Source organism: Phalacrocorax carbo, chromosome 2 (genome assembly GCF_963921805.1).
Source record: "Phalacrocorax carbo chromosome 2, bPhaCar2.1, whole genome shotgun sequence".
Taxonomy (NCBI): Eukaryota; Metazoa; Chordata; class Aves; order Suliformes; family Phalacrocoracidae; genus Phalacrocorax; species Phalacrocorax carbo.
In genome coordinates, this window is record NC_087514.1 from 13,234,526 (window position 1) to 13,247,879 (window position 13,354).

Sequence of the window (13,354 nt, forward strand, 5' to 3'; positions counted from 1 at the left end):
TTAACCCAGCAGGCAGCTAAACACCACACAGCTGTTGATTCACTCCCTCCGCAGTGGAATGGGGTACAGAATTGGGGCTGAGATAAAGACAATTTAATAGGACAGAAAAGGAAAATAAAATAACAATAATGATAAAAGAATATACAAAACAAGCGATGCACAATGCAATTGCTCACTACCCACTGACCAATGCCCAGCCAGTTCCCAAGTAGCGGATGTGTCCCAGTGGCCGAACCCCCAGGTTTTTTGTTCAGCATGACATCATATGGTATGGAATAAGGGTGCAGAATGTGCTGGTTTTGGCTGGGATAGAGTTAATTTTTTCTATAGTAACTTGTACAGGACTATGTTTTGGATTTGTGCTGGAAACAGTCTTGGTAACACAGGGATGTTTTCATTACTGCTGAGCAGGGCTTACACAGAGCCAAGGCCTTTTCTGCCTCTCACCCCACCCCACCAGTGAGTGGCTGGGGGTGCACAAGGAGTTGGGAGGGGACACAGCTGGGACAGCTGACCCCAACTGACCAAAGGGATATTCCACACCATAGGATGTCATATTTCAGCATATAAAGCTGGGGGAAGAAGGAGGAAGGGGGGGACATTTGGAGTGATGGTGTTTTGTCTTCCCAAGTAACCATTACACGTGATGGAGCCCTGCTTTCCTGGAGATGGCTGAACACCTGCCTGCCCATGGGAAGTAGTGAATTAATTCCTCGGTTTGTTTTGCTTGCACACGCAGCTTTTGCTTTACTATTAAACTGTCTTTATCTCAACCCACGAGTTTTCTCACTTTTACTCTTCTGATTCTCTCCCCCATCCCACCAGCAGGGAGTGAGCAAGCAGCTGCATGGGGCTGAGTTGGCAGCCGGGGTTAAATCACAACAGTCCTTTTTTTGTTGTTGTTTTTGAGATAAAGACAATTTAATAAGTAAAGGAAAGATTTGCTCTAGAACTGTATTTCCCAAAAAATGTATCTCACCTGTTTTCAGAATAGCTTAAAATGTTAAAACTTATTCCTGGGTTGTGGAAAAGCTTCTGAAATCAGGGTAAATTGTCTGGGACACCTTGGCCAAATTGCAAAGAGAAACTAAGTCCATGGGATTCAAGTCCACAGAAGCTAAATCTAAATCTTGGATCTAAACAACCAAGGCTCTGAGAGCATTGTAGGACTCTGTAAGACATCATACCCTAGCTTTGGACCTACACATCCTAGATAGGGATACAAGATGTCTCTGATTTTGCATTGGATTTGTCATGTGACTTCATTCTGTGCATTTTTCTTTAAGACCAGGAGACACATGTTCCAAAGTAAAGATCACTGACACCTTCATCAACATCTACCAGAAAATTCAGGAGGTTTCTATTTGCAGCATAAAGTCATTCCCTGTTAAAGGCGTGGGGCAGCTGTGCTCCTGTGATTTAGGGAACACACTCAGTCCTTGGTAAGCCCTCACTTCAACACTGAAGGAATTTCTAGGGCTGAAAAATCCACATCAGACAAAGAAGCAATTTTATTTCACTCTACTATTAAAGCTAAAAAATTAAGCAACCTTCTTGTGGGAGAGGAGCCAGTATGAAGCCAACACTGCATGCGCTGGTGCTGCTTTTCCTCAATCCCTGAAGCTGCCAGGTCCTATCATAGCATTAGACCCTTGCTCCTATGAGGTTGGATTAGGGCACATGAGGGGAGGGAACATGCCATGAAAACTGGTGGGTTTCATCCTGAAGCCAGGCAAAATTACAGCTTTGGAGGAACTACATGGAAATAGGAGCTTGCCCAAATCAACTGATCCAACACAGAATGGGCTGAAGGGATAAGAAGGCTGTAGCCTTTCTGTAGCCAGAAAAAAAAAAAAGTTTCTTTAAGATCCAGAAACAAGAGGAATATGTGTGGTTAGTCCAAGATGGTGGTGTCTAATTGCTCTTTGCATTTTCTCTCCAGGGCATGACAGCATGTTCAGAAAGCATTGAATGTGTAAACCTCACTTCTCCATCCTTGAGATTTGCTGTGTGAAATGTGGTGCCCTTGGGTAAATGTCCCCTGTTCCCTGAAAAGATGGGGGTTTCCGCTCCCAACACATGTTGCTTTTAACTGCTGAGGAAATAATTCACTGCTTCTATTAAATGCACCTTTCCTGGTACTTTTCTTTCAAGTGTATTTTTTCTAATATAACAAAGTAGGTGAGCATGAAGCTTGTAGCAAACACCTCATCTCTGAGAGGGAGCATCGCATCTACGTCATATCTAGTTAAAGGTTTGTGCCTTTTCACAAGGGATTGACTCTATATGATTGAAGGATTTTCTTCAGATTTTCTGAATGAGGGCAAGAACGCACAGTATTAAACTGGGGAGTATTTCTGTACTGGAGACACAGGTTTAACATAAAAGGGGCATCTCAGTTTTACCACAGTATTACTACAAGGTTGCTGGAATTCACTGGGATATATTAATGAAGAAAAAGATCTATTAATTAGCAGGTGGCTGAAAAATCAAAAATTTCACTTTCCCCTCAAATGCAGGGTTTGAATACTGCTAGACTAACTGCTGAACTGATGGACAATAGCACAGCTGGTTTTTGTTTCCCTTGAGCTTCCATATGCAGATAAGTTCATTTCACAGATTAATCAAAATCAGTGCTTGAATGATTTCTGGTAATGGAGGCTGCCAATCTTTGTTTCTCCTTAAGAGAGATTCATGCTAAGCAAGTGCTGTGAAATTTTCCATCCCCCAGGGTTTCCTTCACTCCCAGCACACACATTTCCTCTATTTGATTCTGTTCCCCTGATATATTGCATTCTCCAAAACTATATTGCAAGGTAATGAATCTCTGTTTTCAGTAGCATATATAGCATTGCACTGGGCTAGTTTGGTTTTTCTTTTTTTAAAGAAGTCATTCCTATCTAGAAGACCTTCAATTTCTTAGTGTTGCACCTTCACCAGCTATAAATCAAATAAGTTTGCTGAGCCTGATGAAACTATGCAGATCTACAGCAGGTAACGGCGACACATTTCCCCAAACCCCAACACGCTTGGAAAGTTGTCACTCTTCCCTCCACCACCAAATATATGGAATCCTTATCAAAAGAATGTGAGATTGGAAAGACTGCCCATATCTTGGATAAAAATAACTATGCACCCCCAAGCAGCAGTAGCTCATATTGATACCTGGTTAGCAGATACTAACCATGTCAGAAACATGTGTGTTACATCACAGTGTGATGTAAGTCATAACAGCAAGACGATATCTACTCCCATGCAAAAGATGGACCATTGTCAGCTGTAGTAAACTCTGTCCTCAGGGAAAAATGAAGGTCAGATCTGCAGATACCTTATGTGTGTATGCATTTCATATATTTGAGCTGTGCATGTGGTATAGTGGATTTGAACTGGAGCTTAGGATTCAGACTGTTAATTTACTACCAGCATTGAGAACCTAGTTGTTCAGCTGGCCATGTGTAAATGAACACCTTTTATTTCTGTAGCTGGGAAAAGTCACTTTATTGGCAGCTTAGAAAGCAGGTACACAGTGAACATCTCTAAGAGGTTTTGCTGTTTCCTATAGCTCCTGAGCACTGCCTGTCTCTGTCAAATAACAACCAGCACAGGCCCTTGGTACTGTACCCTGGTGTACTTTTTTGAAATGGACAAAGCACTTCAGGGAAAAAGAACCTTTCCTGGGGCAACACCACACAGCTCATTTCTCTGGCCAAGTGGTGGGACTTTTGGCAATAGAAATGCAAAAAAAAAAAAGCTCATGAAGGGCACAGCTTATGATATTTCTAATACAAATACAGCACTGTCCAGAGTCTCGTGACATCTTCCTTCCTTTCTTAGCAGCTTTGCTAAATGTGGTGACGAACCTCAGGAGCTTCAGGTAAGATAATTAGCATGGCTCTAGACGTGGCCTTCCAAACTGCAAATCATTATCTAATGTCCCAAGTCAAAGAGCACGTGTGTCTTCTGTTGGGGCTGTTCTGAGATGTCAACATAGCTTCGCCAGGACTTTACTTGCAGCAAGCTGTGGGAGCAGCACTGACTGCTAGGAGCCCACTCCCATGCTAATAGCAACCAGTCACTGATGCTCCCAGACAGCCCAAGAGCCACTGCTGAGGATAAGGTACTTGGATAGTTCAGTTAGAAACAGTTGTATCTAGGAATTGAGATAAACCAGAAGTTTCAACTCAGTAATTTGAAACAAGTAGCAACATGAAAATTAGAGGGATGAAGACAATGCTGACAACAGTTAACTAAGCTGAATCTTCTCATTCTACCTTGCAGATTGCCAAGCCCACAATGAGTATCCCTGAAAATGCACACTTAACCTTCCTTTAGAGTTGCGTTCCCTCAAATCACTGCCAGCTGCCTTTCCCCCTTTTCCTCTCCCCTATCCTTTCTCTTTCCTATACGTCATGCTGATTTTATGAAATGCAGTCTTGGTACTTGCATTAAGAAGAAACATTTAGAGCTGAAGTTACACAAACAGCAATGGCTTTTACTGTGCTAAGCATTCCTGGGTACTTACAGAGATGTTGATTATTTTGTCAAACAGGAACACCTGCGGTCCAACGAAATCAAACACAAAATACTGTGGGAAAAGGGGACAGCAGATCAGAATCATCCTTGTGCTGCTAGCCAGCACTGTCAGCAGCATGCTTTATCTCTCTGGGTTACCACACAGAGCCCCACTGAGACACTGGGGGAGCTGGGGCGCAGTGGTGGTGCCTCCCTGTCTCGTCTCTGTCATGGCCCAGACCTGTTTTATACTCTCCTCCTTGCATGGCTGCACAGCGCTGCCCTTCACAGATGCCTGTGGCCCTCACTCCACATGAGAGGGTATTGTTCAAAAGGGACACGAGGCACAAGGAAAACAAAAGGACCGGGTGGTTTTGTGAATTGTTTTGGTCTCATTTGTCACCAGCTAGGACAAACACATGTCAAGGAAATGCTGAAACAGAGAAATGGTAGAAAAGGCAGGTGGGGGGTGTGGGGGGGGTGTTTAGAAAAAGCTCCCAAACTGATCATCTGAAAAAATGCAGAGGCAGTGGTGGTAGGGCAGGATGCGGTGGAGGGAGTGGGGAACAGGATGGGCAGACCTTAAGAAGAGAAAGAGCAAATAGAGCTAAAACCAAGGGAGCTATTACTGGTGCCAAGCCTGAAACTCAGACACCTCCTGGACAGACCTCCCTGCACAGACATGCAGGTGTTACAAACCTGGTTCATCCCCTTTTGAGCTACCAAGCAGTGGAGGCCACCCAGAGCCATGTAAGAAAATACCCTCAGGAGAAAGCACCTACCTCATTGTAGAAAGGGGAGTTTGTGCCTTCCTTTACTGTTGTTTGTTTTTTCTCATCACCTATCTCGATGATCACCACAGGGTCAATCTTATCACCCGCCAGGTGCCTGGCCTCGATGATGGTGATGGCAATCTGTGGGGCACAAGGACACCACGTGCACTCTCAGGCTCAGGTCCAGCCTGCCTGGGGATTTCACAGGTGCATAAGGGCCATCACTCCCTGCTCACCTGGTAGTTCTGGGATTTCATCTCCTCTTCATGAATTCTGGTCACCAGCTTTGCCCTGTTTAAGTGACAAAACAGGTCATTAGGCATCTCTAGGCAGGAGCTGGTACTTGGACACATGTTGTAAAGACTTCTCCTCACCAAGCAAGCTATGCTTATGCTAAATGCCTATGGCAGGCAGCTTTTTTGTGAACTGTTAGGCTTGATTTCATCAGCAGAGACCATCTTTGTCTTTCTCATATACTTGGTAATAGGGAAATGTTTTGCATCCACACAGACCAGTGCAGCTACCTGCCATACATGGGAACTATTTCACTTGTTGATCCCATCAAACCTCGCTCCATGCCTTTCCCGTGTGAAAAACAAAACAACTACACAAGGCTATACAAGGATACAAGCTCTCTTGGCTATAGAGATTGCTGTCCTCTTTGGCTCATTTTTATTAGCAGAGTTCATTAGCACAGTTGAGGTACTCTCAGCATCCGTTTCAATCTCTACCTGCACTGGATAGCATCTGGTGACAATCTGTCTTGAGATGGTAAGATTTTGCTGACAAGTACATCCCACTCTGTCATGTGGGAGAGCAGGAGTGAAGGGATCACTGCAGTCAGCAAATGGATTTTCTGTCAGCAGATGTGTTGTCCTAGGGCAATGCCATTCCCAAGAAGGATGGAGAAGGTGTTTTGGGGCATATTAGGTAAGGTACACCAAGGAGCACCTTTTCCTCTTTGGGCTTAAGGATCCAAAAACATTAGACAATGCATCACTGTTCATTAGGTCTTCCTCTCCCTCTTCTTGTTTTCCAAGAGTGTCACGGTGAAGATCTGCACTTTCATCATGATCACCTGATGAAGAGAACAATCAAGAAAGTAAAACCCACCTGATTTCTACTAGCAAAAAGCTAACTTAGAGCAAAGCAGTGAATTCATCAGCATGAACTGAATAATTTTTTTATTTGGGTATCACAATTAGAGATACAGTAGTATTTTTTTTAAGCAGCATTGATTACAGCAGCTCCCCTCCTGTGCAAAATCATATACCATATAAATTGTGGCTGTAACTGCTCTCTTCACCCCATGTGCCCTCACAACAGGCACATGCATACTAGTCACATCTGACTGCCCCATCACATCAAAGACAGTGGGACAGATTACTGCACGTATTATTTTGCAGCAGTGAGTCTGCCCTCCATGGTTTGTCATAACACTTTGAGACACTTCAGACCCTTCTAAGCAACCAAAGCAGAGCCTAGCTTAGAAATCATTTCTCACCTTTCCTCTTTGCAGAGATGATGAACTGGAGGATCAAGGACAGGAAAAGAGAGTTGAAGAGCGTGATTCATGGGATGTCTTGTAGGAAGTTATACTCAGATGAGAAAAATAGCTTCCAGAAGTGCTTATTTTTCTCCCTGGCCATAAAGAGAATCTTAGCAACTAGCTCAGATGTACACATCTACATTTGGCCAGAGAAGCCCTTCCAACACTGCTCTGCTTTGCCCTCCTAGTCCGACAGAAGTACTACCAGCATCTCCGCCTCTTGCCAAACATGTCTGAGTTCAACACCACCTGTCTTGGGAATGAAGCCATGTGTTTTAGGGGAAATTTTTTAATTTGGGTGCCTGTAGTTCATTCCAATAAGTACATTTATAAGCAAAAAACGTTCAGTGACTATGGACGTGAGTTATTTCTGGTGTAGAAGGTGTCAAGTGGTACCTGCAAGAGTAAAGATGACTTGCCCAACAGCACCCAGGAGCTTAGGAGACCTTATGGATGACGTTGCATCAAATGAAAGGACATACATCCAAGTGCATTTTCTGCAAGTACTCTACACTGTGCTCCCACTACAAACTAGACAAAGGGTTGTAATAGTGCTTCCTTGTCTCTTTGCAAAGGCATGGTCACTTGAGGGGTGTTTAGAAACTGGTGATGGCAGCAAAGGTCATTCCATTGTACAGTAAAACTCACTTGGATAGTTCTCAACAAGCCCAAATGTTCTTTTTTCAGCTGGCTTCCAGCTTCCCTACTCCAAAGCAAACCACCAGACAGGTACAGCCAGACACAACTTCAGTTCACGTTGCAAGGCAGCCAGGCATGAGCCAGCTCCATGAATGTTCCTCCATTAGCAATCTCATTTAACACACGCTCAATGAAGGTTACTTCAGTAGCAACCTCATATAACATATACGCTCCTTGACTGCCTCTCTGGCTCTTGTCCTACCTCCCTAGGCCACAGGGAAGGTGAACTCCTTTCTGTATCCCTGTAGGAATAGCCTGATTTTCAGCCCCTGAGGCAAAGGCGTCTATCCATAGTTTTGCATCTGTAGCACCAAGTTCCCATGACTGTCCTCCATATCCTATTTACTCTAGAGCATGCTGTTTGACTACGGGCTTGTAATAGTCTGTATTGTTTGCTCTGAGGCTAAAGCACATAACACTTCCCCCTGGTTGGGGGACAGGCGTGTGTCAGCGTGATGCCCTGCCAGGACCACTTTTTGTGAGTTCCATGTTATTTCTATTGAGATGTAGACTCTTTGCAATGCTTCTTTCCCTTTACAGCTCCATTTTTCTGACATTTTAATATCTGAATCACTATCCTTTTTTCCCTTCAAAGACCATATGTACGTTACGCATAACCGACCAGCATGAATTATTCCCCTGGATCCAGTATGGATCCAGTGACAGAAAATGCAAATGGTTCAGTCCCCTACTGCACGCTTCCCCAGTAGATGTCCTAAGCCCAAATCCCAGTCAAGACAAGACAGAACCAGTGATTGCTGTATCTTTGCTAGTTCAAACTCTTCAGCAGCAAAGACGCTAACAAAACAGGTTAAGATGCAGCATAAGAACCCCAATCTATCCAATGGTTCAGACACAATCATTTGAAATAAAGACCTGAATGCTCACATGGAAGAATGAAGCAAACTACAATATAGTGTCATCTTGTAGAGCATTGTATATTTCATGGAGCATAAGATAAACTCCAACATGTCTGTAATTGTAAGAAGTTTAATGGTCTTTACTTTTCTCTGTTCCAAAAGCCCAAACCCCTTGCTGTAAGGACGAGAGGAGAATAATTTTAAAATTAGTGGCTTTTAGCTAAATAATTGCTTGTGGCACAAAATATGTATTCTTGTTTCTACCCAACAGTGATTCAAAACACACATGGCTGGCTTATTGCAACACTGTACTTCAAGGGCTGCACTAAACACATAATAGTCCATGTTTTAAAAATTCCCTGAAATTTGAGACATGAAACTGCAAAACAAAGCTATAGGAGGTGAAGACTTTGTTGTGGCTGAACTACAGGGTTTGGTGATGGCAGGACTGTGGTGATAGGAGAAAAATGACAGTGGTAGGATGTGCAGGGGAATGTATCCTTAGCTTGGAAATCAATTATGTCTTAAGAGAAAGTAATAGGAGACTCTGCCTGTCTTATGGATGTATGCATATCTGTTAAAAATAATTATTAAAAATAAAAATCAAAATAAAATTAAATAGCTGCCATACATTTAAGAGGAGAATTGCTACTAAGTAAAGTTCCCAGCTTTATCAAGCCAGCCCATCCAGCCATCAGAGCCTATTCAGGTTGTGTTCTTATGGTTTCTAGAAGAAGCAGGTCTTCTGGAGGAATTACACACCTGTAATGAATGATCTATTTCTAAAGCAGGAAAAAAAAAGCTTCCAAAAATGTGTCATCTCTCTATAGTAGAAGTCAGGCTAATATTTTTGTTTTACCTTACCAGATACAGCAGTCTGAGCTTACAGAATCTGAAGGTGGACTTAATGAAACAGTTAATGCAAAAAGAATTAGCTCTCTGTTTACTTGGGAGTGGTAAGGAGTTTACTGCCCATTTTATCAATACTAAGCCCCAAAACATAATTCAAATGAGTTCACAAGAAATCAGATATAATATAATCCCCCACCTGCTCTTCCTAGTTGCAATATTGATTTATGAGGACTTACCCAGTGCATCTTTGTTTGCAATAGTCAACCCTTTCTCGCCTTTTTTCTTCTTCTTCAGCTTCATGCCAGCAAAAAGCCCCTTTCTGAAAAAGTAAAGAAAAGTGATTGGTGCAATATCTTCAAGCCCTTTTCTGTGCTGGGCTCTTATTTAACTCAAGGAGCTGTTAAGAAGGAGTTTTGTTTTCCAAGTGAGATCATTATATTCTGATCTTACTTTTACTGAAAGCAGACAAGAGAAAGCTCTGGGTTTATGCTTCATTTAATTTTGTTTATTTTTAAACTTTGGTCCTGCACAGGCAAACATACTGAGAGAAGAGCCAAAACTTCTTTTCAAACCAAGACGGCAAGAGGCAAAAAAAAAAAAGGAAATCCAAGATAAGTTTCCAATCTACTGACTTCTCACACACATAATTCTTATGCCTGTGACAAGAACAGAGATAAAAGCTTCTCACAGATTACAGGTTCCAGATCAAAAGCAGTTTTCCAGTGAATTAAGATAAACATGAAAGCATTTGTGTAAACGTCCTTGGTGACAACACCTGCCGTATCAGTGGCACATATACAACAACAGCTTTTGCCATTTATTTAGTTAATTCCAAGGAACTAATATGCTCCCTTCCAGCAGCAAAGCCATGAACAGGACTGGACAAGGGTTTCTCCTCAAGCTCTGTTACAGAGATGCTTCAGCCCAGCATCAACCCCAGCTACCACTGCATGGGGCTTTTCTGCCTCGCTCTTCTTCCTATACTGGATTAGGGAATGCATCCAGCTTAAAATTAATCAACCCAGTTAAAGCTTGGTGAGGTAATTTTTCAGATCATGCCTGGCTGAAGTGGCTTTATAGCCTCATTAGGGTTTCTTGTTCCTTGCATTCAACTCAGTTTTAGCCACAACTTGCCAGGAGCCTACCATAGTCATCCAGGAACAAGGTACATTCATGGGGTGCGACATAGGCAGGGAAGCATGGCCCCAGTCTGGTTGCCATCACAGATAAAATATGTCAAGACATTCAGTAGGGGCCCATGGTGCAGTCCTGCTTCTTGGGAAACTGATGGCAAAACTGCCCATAGTCCCGAGACAGGTGGGAGTACAGCTGCTAGGCTAAGATACAGCACCTTTCCCGGTGACAGTACAGGCCCAAGGTGTCTGTTCAGAGGTCTGTGCTGGTTGCCCTTTTCCTATTTTACTCTTCCATTGGTCGTTCAGCTTTTCAGTGAGTAGAGAGAGTAGAGAGAAAGAGCAGTTGTGCTTTGTAGAGTTGGTTTTAAAGAGGAGGGTGAAAGGAAATATCTCTACAAATGTCATACCGTGTGTTCCCCTCAACAAAGGGCATCCTTTTTCCCCCCTTAGCCAACAGTCCCTCCTTCTTGGTTGCAAGCCAGCCTCAGCCCACCAAATTCTTTGTTTGCCCCATCTCGGGGTCAGGGAGCACCGGTCCTGCAGTAGGGCACCGATGCTGTTCTGACATTTTGCAAGCACAGAACAAAGTATGACTACAAGACTAATAATTTTAACAGTCTCAAATTCACACCTGAGCTACTGCTCCAGCTTCTGCTCTGCCATACCCTAGAGCCAAGGCAGGAGCTGATACACTGCAGTGAAGGAAAGCTGTGGGAAGGTGATGGAACTTCTCCCTCTTACCCCTGAGCAGTGCTCAGCACAGCATCCATTCTTAGCAATGTGGAAGAGAAACACCATTTACAGCATTAAAACTGTGCTCAGAGAGCCCCTTTCAACCCAAGATTTTGGAGGAGGGGTGGGAAGCAGCCAGCTGTCCTGCAATTGCTTCTCTGAGATATTAAAGTGGGGAATTTAGCACAGTTATCCTTATGCTTTGGGAGAGGACTGGCTGTTTTTCATTTATCTTCATGGGTTTCTTATCTTTTCTTCCTCTTACAAAATGTGTTTTTTTAAGGCGCATGATTCATCATTCAAGAGGGGTTTGGGGAGTGGAAATCAAATCTCTGAGCACTGGAGCATGCAGTTTAATTTTTCCAGGTTTCTGAAGGTTTCTGGAGACTTGAACCAGGGTTTAATAATGACCCTTAGAGCCTGCACATATCTTTTTTTGCTGCCAATCAAGGTCTGGTAAAACAGTCACAGTAATGCAGGAAACATACACAAAAGGTCTTCCTTAATGGTAAACTGGACAGTGCTTGGAATAGGAGGGGGCAATAATAGGCTTTTGGCTTTGAATGCCTGAACTAAAATAAAAAAAAGAAAAGACAGGAAAATAAATCAGTAGAACCAAACCAAGCTTGAGAGGCTATTTTCATTAAATAAAAGCCCATGGGCTTAAAATTTTGGATTAACCAGACCAACCTGACTTATACTCAGAAATCCAAAGTCATTGCAAACAATTCACTTGGCTTTATTTGATGGTGAAAATGTAAATCCCATTGTTGCAGATCTTACCTGTTTGCTGAAATCAACATAGTTCAGATTTCATATTATACAATAGTGAAATATGTGGTTCTGTTTGCGGGCAATTTGGTCCTTGTCAATTTGAAATGCCATGAAAAACATTTCAGCATATCTGAAACACTTCATTTTGAAACGTCGAAATTACATGGGTTTATATTCTGAAAATATACTTCTTTCCACCTCATTTTGAGACATGAAACATTCAGCAAATCCCACACAAATTTGTGAGCAGTGGTGGATTTCAACCCACCTAGAACTCTACTTTTATTAGTATATTGCTGTGTACTATTTTCCCAATTGTTGGTCGCATTGGTTCAAGAGGAGCTCTCTGTGGGCATGATTTCATACTACAGTTTTTCCAAGGAAACAAATATGCCGCATATTTCAGAGGGAGAAACAACCTAAGCTGCTGGAGAATTTTGTGTTATTAACTTTACTGACAAACAAACCAAGTGGTGAGAGTGATGACCTGGATGATGGGATAGAGTGTAACCTCAGCAAGTTCGCTGATGATACCGAGCTGGGAGGAGCGGCTGATACACCAGAAGGCTGTGCTGCCACCCAGCAAGACCTGGACAGGCTGGAGAGCTGGACCAAGGGGAACCTGATGAAATTCAACAAGAGCAAGTGCAAGGTCCTGCACCTGGGGAGGAACAACCCCATGTACCAGTACAGGCTGGGGGTTGAACTACGGGAAAGTGACTCCACTGAGAAGGACCTGGGAGTGCTGGTGGACAACAAGCTGACCCTGAGCCAGCAGTGTGCCCTTGTGGCCAAGAAGGCCGATGGCATCCTGGGCTGCATTAAAAGGAGTGTGGCCAGCAGATCAAAGGAGGTTATCCTCCCCCTCTACTCTGCCCTAGTGAGACCACATTTGGAGTACTGTGTCCAGTTTTGGGCCCTCCAGTTTAAGAAGGACAGGGAACTGCTTCAGCAAGTCCAATGGAGAGCTACAAAGATGATCAGGGGGCTGGAGCATCTCCCTTATGAGGAAAGGCTGAGAGATTTGGGTTTGTTCAGCCTGGAGAAGAAGAGACTGAAGGGGGATTTCATCAATACCTATAAATATCTAAAGGGTGGGTGTCAGGACGATGGGACTAGGCTCTTTTAATTAGTGCCCAACGACAGGACAAGGGGCAATGGGCACAAGTTGGAACACAGGAAGTTCCACCTCAATATGAGAAAAAACTTCTTTCTTGTGAGGGTGACAGTGGCACAGGCTGCCCAGGGAAGCTGTGGAGTCCCTTCCCCGGAGACATTCAAAACCCACCTGGATGCGTTCCTGTGCCCCCTGCTCTGGGTGTCCCTGCTCAAGCAGGGGGTTGGACAAGACAGTCTCCAGAGGTCCCTTCCAACCCCTGCCCTTCTGTGATTCTGTGATAATGGCAACATTTTTCAGGTCTCTGTTGGCCACAAGCACGCAGTGATAAACATTCAGCACACTGTTTC

The 13,354-nt window shown here is 43.5% G+C and overlaps 1 protein-coding gene across 1 annotated transcript in view; it reads right to left on the reverse strand.

The window, feature by feature from the left end:
- FER1L6 (fer-1 like family member 6) overlaps positions 1 to 11,916 on the reverse strand; it is a 70,563-nt gene extending 58,647 nt beyond the window's left edge. Inside the window, exons 1-6 of the mRNA XM_064441750.1 lie at positions 11,897 to 11,916; positions 9,482 to 9,564; positions 6,237 to 6,363; positions 5,522 to 5,576; positions 5,295 to 5,426; positions 4,523 to 4,585 (exon numbers count right to left, since the gene is read on the reverse strand). Of these exons, the coding sequence (XP_064297820.1) occupies positions 4,523 to 4,585; positions 5,295 to 5,426; positions 5,522 to 5,576; positions 6,237 to 6,363; positions 9,482 to 9,564; positions 11,897 to 11,916 (480 nt within the window). The remainder of the gene's footprint in view (positions 1 to 4,522; positions 4,586 to 5,294; positions 5,427 to 5,521; positions 5,577 to 6,236; positions 6,364 to 9,481; positions 9,565 to 11,896) is intronic.
- Between the last annotated feature and the right edge of the window lie 1,438 nt (positions 11,917 to 13,354).